Below are 15,000 nucleotides of genomic sequence, written 5' to 3' on the forward strand. Positions count from 1 at the left end.
TGTACAGAATTGTCTTCTCACCTCAGCTCTTGCAAGGATAAAAGGCTGTCTGTATCATCATCATCATCATCAAAGTAAGGTGCTTCCAAAAGCTTTCTTGAGCGGTATGGCTGGAGAGAAACAGAAGAAAAGTTTTTAAAAGATCACATCAAAATTTTGCATACCATTATTTATTCCATGCGTGCACATATAGACCTTATTCATAAATGGCAGCCAATTTATAATTCTTTTGTTGAAGTGCAAATTAGCCAACCAAGCCTCGATACCATACAGTGAATTGAAAAGAATTCTTGCTCTAAAATGAGGCTTGGTAGGCTTATTTGCACGTGGACAAAAGAATTATAAATGTGACCGCCATTTATGATAAGGTCTATAGTACACTACTTTTGACTTTTAATAATAATAATAATAATAATAAAAAAATAATAATAATAATATTATTATTACTATTATTACATAGATATATAGATAGATTTGTTTATTTCCACTTACTGCAGATTCTGAATTACAAGTGGGGACAGTATTACATAGTACCGGTACTTACGACTAGGCTAATTACACAAATTCAACAATACCAATTGGAGACTAGAATAAATGATCTATTATCATTAAGTTTCAGGAACAATGCAATCTCATAATGTCACAAACCTAACAACCCATTGATTCCTGGAGGGTTGGGGGTGTCCTAGGGTGTCCTGAGGAGTCAATAGGTTAATCGGCCAAGAACTTCGTCCCCCTCCCCCCCCCCCCCCCCCCCCCCCCCCCCCCCCCCACTAACCCATTGACTACTGAGGGTATCATAACAGCAGGCGATTTTACTCATCAACTGGGGGCATTCTTGGGCACCTGAGGAGTCAATAAGTATTAAAGTCCATAAAATATTATTAATTTGTGTCCAGAAGCAACGTGGTAGAACATGCAAATTGTCTTTTTTTATACCGTACTTACTGAAATAGGAGATGTGTGTCTTCTAGGGATGCTATCTACTCTGTCATCAACTTCTGGTCTAGATGACCCAAGGTATGATCCAAACTGATCAACTTCCCGTGGAAATACTCTTCTACTTCTTGGAATAGGCTCACTGTAGGCACGGGACTGATTCAACACATCGTCATCAGGTAGCCGTGCACGTAGCCTTGGTGGTTCTGATGTAAAGCTTGTGTATGCTGGTGTTGAGGCTGTCCTGTAGTGAGGTCCACGCCCAAAACGATACTTCAAGAAATCTGTGCCATAGACTTTGAGATACGCCTGGCAGACAGACAACGCAATCCTTGTGAGGAACTCGACAGTCTGGACAAGGGGCTGCAAAATAAAGGGAATAGTCTTTCTAACATCATGGACAACATGTACTGTACAGTACTTTGCAAGTTCCATGGTCTCCTCCACACTGCTGTAAATAGCTCAAATTAGAAAGCCACTACAGCACTGTGACTCCACTGCTTTGCCACAACATGTATCTAACAGCCAAAAATAAATGGTAGTCAAATTGACCCAGGGTGTAACTGCTTCAATGACTTGACACATACTATAAAAAAGTCCCATAAAGAACCCAATTTGCACAATATAAGATGGTGAGTGCTTCGTCATTTGATTCCCAGGCTCAGCATCATTTATCAACAAAATTTCAATAGGCTAATGATGCAGGGTCATAATTTCATGCCGGATTTCTCTGTCCAAAAGTAAGAAAGAGGGATGGGAGAGAGAGCAATGTGAGCTGAAAGTATGTCTGCATAATCTGCAGGATACAGTGTCAAAATAAGCTGAGTTTGTTGGTTTGTTTATTAATTCTGACATTTTTTGTGTCCCATGTCTTTCAATGTCTGGTTCTTCCCTTTTCTAAAACCTACCATTTGAATTGGTCAATTTGCGGGTAATTACTTGCTCAAGGCACAGGCTATAAAGGTCAAACTTATAGCCCATGCTTCAAGCACTTACATGTACCAGTAATACATGTATGCAAGTCATTACAACTATAATTAGTATGGTTACTATTTTAAATCATTAATTTTCTTACCTAGAATACCCTCCACAAATGCCATTTTGCTCCTTTGACTTGACCTCCCGGGCTTTAAAAAACTCCGTCGTGATATGATACTCTCATCAGCCTTGCCTGCTCTAAAAGGAGGTTTGCTAGAAGCTGATGCAGACTTTGGTCTGCGAGTCGGAGACAGTGACCTTGATCTAAATGTCACTCTTCCATTGTTTTCTGGACGACGTGGACACTCGCATATGCAGTGGGGTCTTTGGCATAGAGGGTGTGACTGTGATGCCTTGGGGTAGGGGTAAGTATAAGTTCTTCTCAGTTTCAGAGCTGCCATTAGTCTGGAAAAGGAAGTGCAAAATAATGCTGTAAGATGTTAATCTTTACTAAATTTCTTTAGATAGATAGAAAAAAGATATTTCAGCCCCAAGAAATGCCCCCCATTGGCAAGTAAAACCGTCTGGCATTAGACACAGTAAAATCTTAACTCATTGACACCTGAAACGCCCTGGACCCCTCCCCCCCCTTTCCCTGGACAAGTAAAATTGTCTGGTGTTAGACGAAGTAAAATCTATTAAGTGTCACTCCTTGGAGTCGATGGGTTTAAAGTGAAAAGAATACTCACTTTTTAACTTACAGCCTTTGGCAGATTTTTACACTTTTACATTGATTTACAGTTTACATGAGCTGACTTGTAACAGTACTATTTTCTCAAAAATTACAAAGCAGATCTTTTCTTACCTCAGAATCAGAGATGCTTTCTTCATAATTTCCAACACTGGTAAGCTCATCATAGTACCAGGAACTGTAGTTTCTTGTATTGTAGAATTTGAGGAAAACTCCAACTTTGGATCAATTCCCTACGATTTTGCAAAAAAAAATTGCAATTTTAAAGTCAGCTGCAACTAACTTTTTACAAGACAATATAATATTGCACCAATTATTTGCAATTAAAGTCGCAGAAGACAACCCCAGCAAAATTTTTCAAAACATACACATGGACATGTATGACATTTGTATACCAAGAGGGGATGGGACAGGGACCTTAGAAAAGTGCAATGTAGTATTAAAACAAACTTCAGGTTTTGTGGCAGACATGAGCATTTTAACTGATTTCTTATAATTTCTCTCCAGATGATCAAACTTCAAAGAAATTTCAGTTTCTAGACAGTATCAAAGAGCACAACAATGTAAATCTGCAAGATGAAACATCTATGAAGTAATAATAGTAATAGTCATAAACAGTAAATTAAATATTAACTTTCACAAAAGTAATAGAGCGGTTTTCAATTTTAATAGTGTCGAAAGTAATTAGTGAATTGCTTTGGTTTACTTCACTCAGTGATTGGTTCGAAGTTCTCGCGCCACTTTTCAACCAATCAAAAGTGAAACCAACACCAATCGTTGCTCATGCTTGCACATTTTCCCACGCTTTGTGTAGGCTACGTGTAATTGCTTAGGGTTTTGATTGGTTTACCGCATTGTTTCCGTCCCTTTTGATTGGCCAAAGTAATTACTTTGGTTTTGGTTTTACGACACTCGATTGAAACTCACTCTAATAGTAATTGTAATAATATAGTAAATACTAACTTTATTTTCAAACAATAATGTTCAAAGCTGAATACATGTAGCTTGTGGGGTCATGCATGAATGAAATCACATCAGATTTAATACATATCAAATCATATTGATTTTGAGGAGAGAGAAAAAAAACAGAATATCCGGAGAAAAAAAAACCTCTCGGAGCAGAGTAGAGAACCAAACAAATGCAACCCACATATGACAACAGATCTGGGAATCGAACCCGGGCCACATTGGTGAGAGGCGAGTGCTCTGACATCACTGACTGCGCCATCCCTGCACAAGTACATAACTAGTCAAAGCTGGGTTTTAAATTTGACTTTCACAAATATCAGTAGCTGTCATTCAATGCACTTACGGTAAAGTGTACTGTTCTGCTTAATAATAGTTCCCTCTCCATGCCATCTTTGCCTGTCAGGGTAGGTGTTGGGTATAGAAATTCTCTGGCCGATATCTCATATCGGGCTAAGACTTTGCCTCCTGTGAGAAGAAAACAAAATTGTAAGACATGAATAGAGTTTTTTTATCCTGCTAGGTCTCTTTTCATTCGCATTTGCTGGGCTGATGAGCACGGGAAAAAGAGACCTCTGCAATGGTTAAAAACTCACTGTGTTGAGCATTAGCGACAAAATGCTCATATGATACTTCATGTTGTGGGATCACTTAACAACAGCAGAATTACTGTGATGGAATGCATGGGACACAGCAGCTTAAATCACATTAGCAAAACATCATGAGGCACTTAGAGCAAATTTAGAGCAATTATCTTATAGTAATAAAAACCTGTGTAATCCACAACCCCTTGATATATTCTGAGGAAGAGAGCTTGATACTAAGCAAAACTCAAGCTACATGTAATGCTTGGAATGCAAATATAATATTAAGTTTCTATTCTCCCTAAAGAGGTAAACCTGCTACAATCAAGTCAGTTGATGCAACCACATTTCTGAACCAAAGAAACTCTTGGAGATTTGGAGTGAAGAAATTTAAGACAGCCAACCAACAATATAATTAGGTTTGATTTGCGGAGCACATATAGGAATTACACTTTAACAGTATAGCCTACATGAGGTCCACAAATCAAACCTGGGACAAACATCATTGTTGAAGATCAGTGCACCAAAACTGTATGTACTAGCTGTACAACTAATCACTTACACTTCTACAAAAGGAGCCTGAAATGAATTTATATCAGCCTACATGTACATAGTGTACAGTCGTATACCTTTAACTAAAATTAGGGAAGTAAAAATTATGCTCATGTTTCCCGTTTACCTTCTTGTTTGCCTTCAAACCAGGATATAAATTAAAATTTTCCTACCAATAATTTATAGAATCATTTCTAATATCATTACAAATTAAAGCTAATAATAGAAAACTCACCGCGATACACATTGGAGTACTGTACAAGTTCAAATAACACATGTTCATCTACAAAATTCAAATCCATGCAAAAATGTGAATTGCTTGTACATTAAATTAATTGCAGACTGTTCAAAAGGAGAGCTGACATACTGTACGTAGGGCACATATAATTTGTTCTAATCACTATATAATATAAAAGATTTCAATGGCAAATTGTCTTGTGGTCGCCAGATTATTAGAGAAAATAGGAGCCCAGTCATAGGTACATGTAGCATTATTGACCACAGCTTTAGAGTATCACAACCACAGTGCTACAGCCAAGAACAAATGACTGCCAGTTTGTTAAAATTATGTGACGAAGTCACAGTAGTGCATCATCAACAATGAAATCTAGATGTGAAAACCAAGGATATGTGTTATGGCATTTATGTTCAGCATTTATGAAATGATTAGCTTTAAGTCTAGGTGGAGTAGTGACTTGAAGATTTTACTCTTTCCAGCACCAGAGGATTTTACTCATCAATGATGAAGCCCTAATAATAGGGGCAAAGGAGTTGACAAAAAAAAACATCTACATGTACTCAAAAACTCAATATCTTTTATCTCTTTATTTCCTCTCCTTCTTTATACCACTCTGACTTTAAGAGTTCAGGAATGAGACATGAGTTTGCAAATCTTTCTTTATCATTACTGGTATCTGCTTACTTGATAAAACCACATTTTTATGGCCTCTTTAAATTGAATTCCCTCCTAAAAGCAGCAGGTACAAAACACAGGTCACAGGGCACAGGTCACAGGTCACAGGTCATTGTTTTACCAATACAGACAGTATCCTAAACATTCATAAAAGCTAACCTTAGGGCTAAAAACTTTTATTTAGGCCTAAGGTTAGCTTTTATGAATGTTTAGGATACTTTCTGTATTGGTAAAACAATGACCTGTGACCTGTGCCCTGTGACCTGTGTTTTGTACCTGCCATCCTAAAAGAGCTACATTGTACATTTTACTTTATCAAATGCAGCAAAATTTAATTGTTGATTGACACTGGGGAACCCCGTTACAATGTTGGGGAGAAAAATAATTTAATGTATTTCTAAGCATTCCAAGTTATAAGAGTTTTAATCTGACTACAAAGCGGAATGTCTGATCCTTAGGGGGAGGAGTGGTAGATAAATTGGGGGAGGGGGGGGAGGGGGAGAGATAAGTCAGACATCTTGATCAACTTAGGTGTCTTCTCCTTTCTGCCAAAAAAAAAAAGATTCTCTGCTTCCATTACTAAAACACCCATTGAATTTACTCACCTTCTAAGATTCCCATGACATGAGTGGGTTGTGTCTAGCATTTACAAAGGTCTACAGAAGACAGAAACGACTGTATTGTTAATTTATCCTGAAATTCCAATTGCAATGACATCAATAATTCTTGTTGATCAGCCTTGAATGACGTGATTAATTATGCATGTAGGAAAACAACAAAAACAGCTGAAAGCTTCAGCCTTTCGATGTATACTGTACTTACCCTCTCGAAATACAATCTCTCATTCAAAGCAAGAGGAAAGCTTGCGAACACAGATTTCGTGCGCTTTGTTTGTCCGAGAATGCAAACTGATAAATAAAGCATATTCCTGTCGTTTAGATGTCTTGTTCCTGGACAGGTGATCTGGAGAAAAAAGTGTATTAATTTGAGAATAGCAACCGGCAAAAACACTTCTGCATCTTCAACGATCGATCCCGGCCCATCACTTTCACTCTAAGTGTAGCCAATAATTTGCCACGTTTTGAATGAAAAATTGCTCTCTCGACTTTTCACCTGATAGATGTCCAATTCTACGGTACATGTAAGCGCTTTTCGCGGCATTGTGAGAGCAAACAGGAATAATAACAAACAGAAAAAACCTAAGGAAAGCTACGACTTTTTTTCTGCTGTCAAGGACGCCAAGGAAAGAATTGGTTACCAGGCCTTAAGTTATTAATTTTCTTCCGCTGACCAAATTGCCGTTTTCAAATGTTGTTTCCAGAGGCCTTCTGGGAAAGAAGAAAATTGTCACTCGAGGGGTGCTTTTGTGTTTAGGGTTTAGGGTGATGCAATATCCCCGACATATCTTTCAGTCAAGAGCGAAGAGCAACAACAGCTACTCAATATACTCAATATAACGGTGCGGTAAAGCGAGCAACAAAATCCTTCAACTTTCTGCCCAACATTGTCGCACTGTGTGTTGCAGAACGATGTTTCACGTTTTACCACAATCGGTATTCAAATAATTGTTGGGCAACAAAATCGCTTTCGCCAAGTTGCAGCCACGACATGAAACCGGCTTTTTGATTGGTCAGATTCGGTCACGCGAAGCCGACGTAGTCACGCGAGGAAATATAAACAAAAATAGCGGCCGCAAGAAAACAAGCGGCTGCTGTTTTTCTCATTTACTTACTTGACGAAATAAACAAGGATTCGGCCACAAAACGGAGAAAAAGGAAATGTTGTGTAAAATTTCCTAAATCCATCCGATGAAAGCTTGCAATTGCAATTGCAATTCGAAGGGCTTCGTCTTTTAGTTTCTTGTTTTTGTAGATGCATCGGGATGTATCCCATAAACAAGGGTAATCTTCGACAGCCTGGTGAAGGCGAATTTTCTATTCTTCAGTTCAAACCTTTTTACATTCGTCACTCCCTGGAGATATATTTGCGAGAGAGTCTCTCCTTCCATGGCACTCACTGAATCTCTGTCCGCCATCTTAAAGTTTGTGGAACCCCAAGAGAGGTGACATTTGTCAGTTGAATCAGGAGCAAGCTTTCTCGTTTTTTGTTGCGCGTAAATTAAAGGAAGAGTGGTAAAACGGGCAACAATCCGGAATTTTGCTGCGAAAAGTGGAAGGCTGCCCTACTTTTTGAAACACATTGATGCAACTTGGCGCAAGCGATTTTGTTGTACACACACATTGATGGCATGATGTGGTAAAACGAGCAACATCGTTCTGCAACACACAGTGCGGGACACAGTGCAACAATGTTGCGACGAAACATGCACAATTTTGTTGCTCGTTTTACCGCACCTTAAATTCTGATTTTCTCGTGGAAATGGTGTAAGTTGCGCAGGGCATAACAGCATAGACAACTTGCTGTTGTTCTAGTAACTCACCTTAAATTAAACTTTCAGGTCATAGGTTCGTCAGCAAAGAGCTCATGAGCAATTTCGTCAAATCTGTCAGTTCTGTGATGTCATCTTTGTGATAGTTGTCAATTCCTTGGTCATCCCCCCTCAGTCAATTCGTCGGTCGATTTTCGTCAGTCTAGGTCGATTTCGTCAATGTCGTTTTCGTCATTTTCGTCCCCCCCCCCCCCCCCCCCCCCCCCCCCCCCGTGGGGCTCTCAGTGCTGACGTCCCTGAGGCTCATTTCTGAACCTCCAAGGGACAACGAGGCGCCTTCCAGCCCGAGATCGCTTTCGGGTTGTTGCACCATCTTCCACATTATCTTCATCAAGAGCATGTACAGCTGCACGATGCGCATCCAAGATGCTCTTTCCACCATGCGAACGTTTGCGCGATGGAGCACCAGACTCGTTCTTTGTCTTAAATCCTTGTCGCTTAGGGCTAGTCGCAGAGTTATACACGCTTGCAGATCCAGCGCCAGCTCCAACCCTCGTCTTCAACTGATTTTGTGGTTGGAAGGGGACTTGAAGAAGCTGCGACAGCTGCTAAGATGTTCAGTCTAGAGGTGTCACAACTATCACATGGCATGTTGCCCCTCTTTAATTTATGATGTGCACGCAAAGAGGCTCCATCCAAGTTATTCTTTTCAAATTGTGGTTGTTTTGTGGATCCAGTGCCAAGTTCAATCCGATCTTTACATGATTCTGTAAGAGGAAGGCGAACTGCAAAGGCCGCCACTTCTGCCAAAATGTTTAGTCCGGGGGTCTCACAAGTAGTAGAATGCATGCTGTCTTTCTTTAGTTCCTGAAGCACTGGTGTAGTTGCAGACTCGTCATCCAAGATTTTCATTTCAACCTGCTGTGATTCGACGTCAACCTTAGTGTCATCAGCATCAGAGTCTGCGAGCGAAAGCGGAGTTGAAGCCGCAATTGCTGCTAAAACATCGGGATCAACCCAACGTTCTCTTGGGGGTGGGTCACCATTTTCAATGTCAATTTCTTCCTCCTCCTCGGATGGTTCCCGTGCTAAGCACGGCAATGGTTGTTGAGGCTTAATGGCAGCAGCAGCAGCAGCAACGGCGGCCGCGGCACGAGCCTCAGCAGCGTTGGCCGCGCGATTAGAAGCCTCCTTCCGCCTCTTCTTCTTCTCTCTCTGTGTATTGCACGATTGGCATTGCTGTCAAAGAACACAGACGTCATAGACATGGCGTTGTTGAAAGGTATCACGCGACCCTAACCCAATCACAAATACCCCAATTTAACGAACTAAGTAGAACTTCGAGAAAATTTAAGGGGCATGAAATGAACGGTAAGCGCGGAAAAGCGCTTACAAATAGTAATTGGTAATGCTCGGCTTTTCTTTCATTAGACTAAAAACTGGACTGCAGCAAGAGTAGCTAATAAAACCAAGGCAACTTCGATTAGTTTTGACATTCAGTTGGAAAACGCTATTAAATACGTTGGGTAGTATGTACAGATTCAACTTGAGATTCTATAGGATGAGGAAAGGTGGTCACGTATCCTTACCACAAGATGTTGTTTATCCCTCTTGTACGAGTACCAATGCTCGACGCAATCTCCACGGGACTACTAAATCAAAACAACCCCACAGTTGGTTAGAAACACGTACACACATTTTTATAGGATCTCGGTGGGAAGGGGTGGGAAAGTGTTCTTTGACCTCTAAGCTCTCTTCAGCTTCCTTGATTTTTTTTTTCTCTTGCGCTTTACAAATCCAAGACTAATTTGCAACGCAAAATAAAAGTGAAGCAAAAAGGACTCACTGAGAACTTACCATTTTCATCTTCTCAGAAGTTTGACCAAATTGGTAGTTCGTCTTTGCAAGGCTGTGAGGAAAAAAAGCACAAGAAATTTGTTGTAAGTAAAATCTTTCCATACCCTTTCGGTTAGTACTCTTCTTTTGCAGAGATTCTTTCCAACCGTCAAGCAAGGGGGGAAGATTGCAAAAAGAATGAAAAAAATATCTGCGAAGGATAGTCACTGATGTTATAATAATTCCTAATATAATATTATCGTGTTATTTACATTTGTTGTTTATTTTAAAAAAATGCATTATAAAATAATTCTGTGACCTTTTGGTCTTAATATTAGGTAGAGAGAACATTCAATTGTTCCTTAGACTGTATCGTGTGTCGTTGCGCGCAGGGCAACAGTTCAGCCAATTTGTGCTGGCCATCACTCTCGATAATCTGATTAAATAGAGTCAGAAACCCATAAGGGTTGAAACGTGTAACGGCCCCTTGTGTCCTGGGAAACAAGCTTCTGAATATTCAATTTGCTAAGTACCATATTTGGAACAACAAGAGAGAAACATTCAACCAATCAGTTCGCAAGAACACCGTGACGCAATACCACCAATGTTCTCGCGCGAAAATTAACTGGAGCGAGGGGTTTCCAAATATGGTACTTAGCACTGAATATTCGGAAGCTGTGAACGCGCGTTACACGTTTCAACCCTTATGGGTTTCTGATAGAGTGATACACAAGTGTTCTTTTTGTGTCACTGTCTCAACAATTTTGTCCAAGATTGCTGCCTCGCTTATTAATTTGTCACTATTTCCGATTAATTTGTCACTATTTCCGATTAAGGGCCATATTTCGTCCAGAGTTTTCTTTCCTATTTCGCCTTGTTACCGAATTTTTACGTTATATTTATGACATCTTGTATTTACTTCTGGCTAATTAAGGTACGAATAAAAATTGTTGCATTGTTTGTTGTTGTTGTTGTTGTTGGCGGGGGGTACCAGAAGATGTATCATCAAGAAAGACGTTTTAGGACATGAAATCTATTTCTCATTTTGTATGCATTGGACGGGCCTCTGGCCGGTCTTTGCACATTCTCTTGTTGCTAGACCTGTACACAAGGAGAATGGAACTCCTGCATTCATACCTCAATTTTCATTGCCTCGCGCGATCAAAAAGGACTTCGAAAACGTTTTACGTATCTGAATGGCAAAAGTAATATCATAATTTCATTCCACTTCTCGCCCATTTTGGGTTCCATTTCAAGGGCATTTTATTTTGTGGTCAGACTTTTTCAGGGACTTTGTCCTTTCTTTCGTAGTCAAAACGAAAATTTCATTTTTATGTGCATGCAGACAAAAAAGCTGGAACGAATACTTGTGTCAGTGTTTCCTGACCTAAAGTACAGAGAGGCTCTAGAGGTGACTGGTATTCCAACACTATAGAGCGAGTTTCAATCGAGTGTTGTTAAAACCAAAACCAAAGTAATTACTATGGCCAATCAAAAAGGACGGAGACAATCGAGTAAATCAATCAAAACTCGAAGTAGTTACAAGTAGCCGACACAAAGCGCGAGAAAATGTGAACGCGTTAGCCGCGATTGGTTTTGGTTTCACTTCTGATTGGTTGAAAAAGAGGCGCGAGAACTTTGAACCAATCAATGAGTGAAGTAATGCAAAACCAAAGTAATTCGCTAAATACTTTCGACACTAAATTGAAAACCGCTCTATGAAAGACTATATGTTGCAGGAAAAATCTGTTCTTAGGTTGAATCCGTTTTTACCTATGTAGGTTTAATCGTGATCCGCATTTTACCCTAGGTTGAATACGCACTCAACCTAGCTTAAGCCCCCTCCCTCCCTCCCCCTAAAAAGGATTGAAAACACCTATATCTTCCCTCCTCAAGCTCTGCCTTACGCATCTCAACACGTCTCCCTAATGTTTGGCATCATCTTGTCGGTTTCTGTATTATACACTTTTTAATTCAGTCTCAACATTACAACATAGTGAGGGAACAAAAGAACTGTACTATGCACTAATTATAACCGGCAATCGAAACTCGCACTCTCCAGACCTGTACTACTGTGTCTTCTTCACCACTACACCACAACGACGAACATGCTTAACCCAACACAGTTCTTTTTATTATTTACTTTTCTATAATTGGTCAATTGATATCTTTGTATAATAACCAAACTAATCCAAACCTGACACTAATTCTAGGCTTAATTTAGGCTCCAAAAAAGGTTCTTCAATCCATCTGAGTGCGTATTCACCCAAGGTAAGATGAGGATCACCAATTTAAACTAGGTCAAAACGGATTCAACCTGAAAACGGATTTTACCGGCAACATATACATTGAATAAACGGTGTTTCTATCTATCTATCTTTATGAAATAATCTAAATAATGCACGCATTGTGATTGGTTTTTCGCCTATATACGATCTATTAGAGGACAGACTCAAGCAGACGGCGTCATCAAAAACTTCAGTTCTTTATCACATAAAACAATTGATTCCATCTTGTGCACGTCAGTAATAATAGACTCTGTGGAAGGCGTCGAAAATGTGGTAAGAACAGCAGTGACATACTCGGCTATCGCCTCATATACTACTTTTTGTTCTTATCACAATCTGACGTCATCTGTGATCAAGCAGGTACAAACGCATATCCACAGGTCACAGGTCACAGGTCACAGGTCACAAGTCACAGGTCATTTTTTTACCAATACAGGAAGAATCCTACACATTCATTCAAGCTAACCTTAGGCCTAATTAGGCCTAAACAAAAGTTTTTGGGCTTAGTGCTAGCAATGGTTAACGGTCAGGGTTGTTTCTGAGTTGGAAAAAACAATGACATGTGACTTGTGACCTGTGACCTGTGACCTGTGTTTTGTACCTGCACTCTGTGATCTCTTACTGAACAGACGCCCGGCAACATGGAATCTATTTGTTAAATCTATCTCAGCGGCCTTCCGACGACGTCAAACACGTTTCAGACTCTTCTCCGTCTCACATTTTCCAATTTCAAAAGCAAATGAATAAGCTACTCACGTTGCACACAGTTTACTGGTCTTCTTTTGAGTCCACAGTCCTCTTGCCTTTTGTCTCCGTGTTTGTTCCTCAGCTAAGGGATCTTCGATGAGGTCTTTAAATACAAACAACAAGATAACAACATGACTAAGCGACAGAATTGTGATGGATCCTGTGGGAATAATAATTTCGTTCAAGAGCTTTCTCTTAATGTTCCGCGACGAACCAAGAGGGTAACTTAATTCATAATACCTCAAAGCATATATTTAAAAGAATGATGATTCCCTTCACCTCGATCTCACAAGCATTAGTGAACCAAATTACAGCCCTTTGTCGTCGCATTCCTTGCTACAACAATAAGTTCTTCAAGATCTGAAGATAACCTAGAGATACTGGAGCTCATCATCTGCTAAGCCCGTTTTTTTGCTTACTTAGAAAACCGCAGCCCATCCCTTCCCCTCCCCCCCCAAAAATATAATTATGACATGCACATTAGGTTTCAATGTTGTTCAATTTCAGTCTCTTGTTCCAAGTCTTGCAAGTATGTTACCGCCATTCTCCTAGGTACCAGAACCTACTCACCTTCCCTTAGAGGTTCCTCCCGCCTCATTTTCTCCAGTTTCTCAGGGTCTGTACAGCATTCTGGAACAATCGCTTCATTTTCGGCGATATTCTGTGCATTGTAACATTGGGACATTGCCTCAGTCATATATTTGTTCTGGCTACGGCCGTGCCATGCAATTTATGCACAAAAGAAGTCTTTGTCGTCCCTTGTTGCGTTTCTACGAATAAACGTACCGAAACTGCAAAAGTAACTTTTTTGCGATTAAGGTAATTCCTTAGTATTGCATTGCGCATCCCTACTGCGCACGATTTTCGCGTCATTAGCGCGCGCACATGAGCACGTGCGCGTACAAAAACGTAAGAGATTTCCGGCAAACTAAGCCCGATAGCGAAATAAATGATCCTTTTCTCTCAAACGAGCACGGTGACCCCCGATTTTTTTTTCACATATCTAAGAACAGTCTAATAAATAACATATTTGAAGAAGAAAAAAAGTTTGATAGTAGAACATGAATTTTTTTGGAAAACAGTTCCGTACTGGGTGTATTTTGGCCAAGGCGAGGACTTCAAGCTAACCACGGAACTGTCCCAAAAGAGCACTATTCCAACAAACAGGGAATCAAAGTCGGCGTAAATGAAGCATTACTGCTTATGTAAATAAAAGAAGGTTTATTTTCAAAATAAAATTTTGTGTCTTTGAAGTAACCAAGACTTAATTCTGTGTGAAGGTGATTCGAATTTTTAACGCGAAAACAGTAAAAATACCCCATTTTACGAGCCTGCTGACGCGTAAACAAGCACGGTGACCCCTTTTTTATATTGCATTTTTTAAATGTTCATATCATGAATGTTAATTATGCAAAGTTTCCAAAAAAGTTTGATAGTAGAACAATTTCAAGGGGATTACCTCAATTGATTAAATACCTTCCATTCCATTTGTGATACAAATAACTGGGTGTATCCGTCCTTATAACATTTTCGTTGTAATTTCCAAATCCCTTCATCATGACGGATGTCTTCTTCCGGTGAATTCAGCAGCATGTCATCTATATTTCGTTCAAATTTACGACGTTTTTGCTGCATGTGGAAAAAAGCAGGAAAAACTCAATTATTTGCTTCGAATTTTTCGAATTTTTGGCTCCAAAACTTAGTGACAAAAATTTGGCGCCAACTATCCTTGCGTATCTCCAAAACAAAGTGATTAACTATTTAGACATGCTATACCCCTGTACGTTTCCTCCTTGAAAAGATTTTGAAGGTCAACCTTCTAGAGTAGGCGAATCTCACTTTAGCAAAACGCTGGGTTTTGTAAACAAGCAATTAAGTCCTAAAGTTAACTACTACTTGCGTTGCATCGCACGCGAAGTGTCTGATAAGGCAAATGAAAAACTAAACTCCTTATTTTAACAACAAAACCAAAACGATTGCATTCAACGAAGAAAAATAGCTGAGCATTTTTCCCTCTTACTGAACACGCGAAAAAAGAGCAACGATCGAAGGATATTTGATCCTCTCAGAAGGTATCATAAAATCTCGCAAAAAAATGCCCCAAAACTTCCCCAAAA

The 15,000-nt window shown here is 39.7% G+C and overlaps 1 protein-coding gene and 1 pseudogene across 1 annotated transcript; both read right to left on the reverse strand.

Annotated features, from left to right (window-relative positions):
• The window catches only part of LOC138023936 (spermatogenesis-associated protein 6-like), an 11,026-nt pseudogene extending 4,182 nt beyond the window's left edge, over positions 1-6,844 (reverse strand).
• A 1,684-nt stretch (positions 6,845-8,528) lies between these two features.
• Positions 8,529-13,580, reverse strand: LOC138023054 (uncharacterized). Its single transcript, XM_068870086.1, has 4 exons — positions 13,454-13,580; positions 12,893-12,986; positions 9,870-9,921; positions 8,529-9,251 (listed from the first exon to the last, which is right to left on the reverse strand). Exons 1-4 carry the CDS (start codon positions 13,578-13,580, stop codon positions 8,529-8,531), a joined length of 996 nt encoding a protein of 331 aa, XP_068726187.1.
• Between the last annotated feature and the right edge of the window lie 1,420 nt (positions 13,581-15,000).

The sequence above is a fragment of the Montipora capricornis genome, chromosome 11 (assembly GCF_036669925.1).
Source record: "Montipora capricornis isolate CH-2021 chromosome 11, ASM3666992v2, whole genome shotgun sequence".
NCBI lineage: Eukaryota > Metazoa > Cnidaria > Anthozoa > Scleractinia > Acroporidae > Montipora > Montipora capricornis.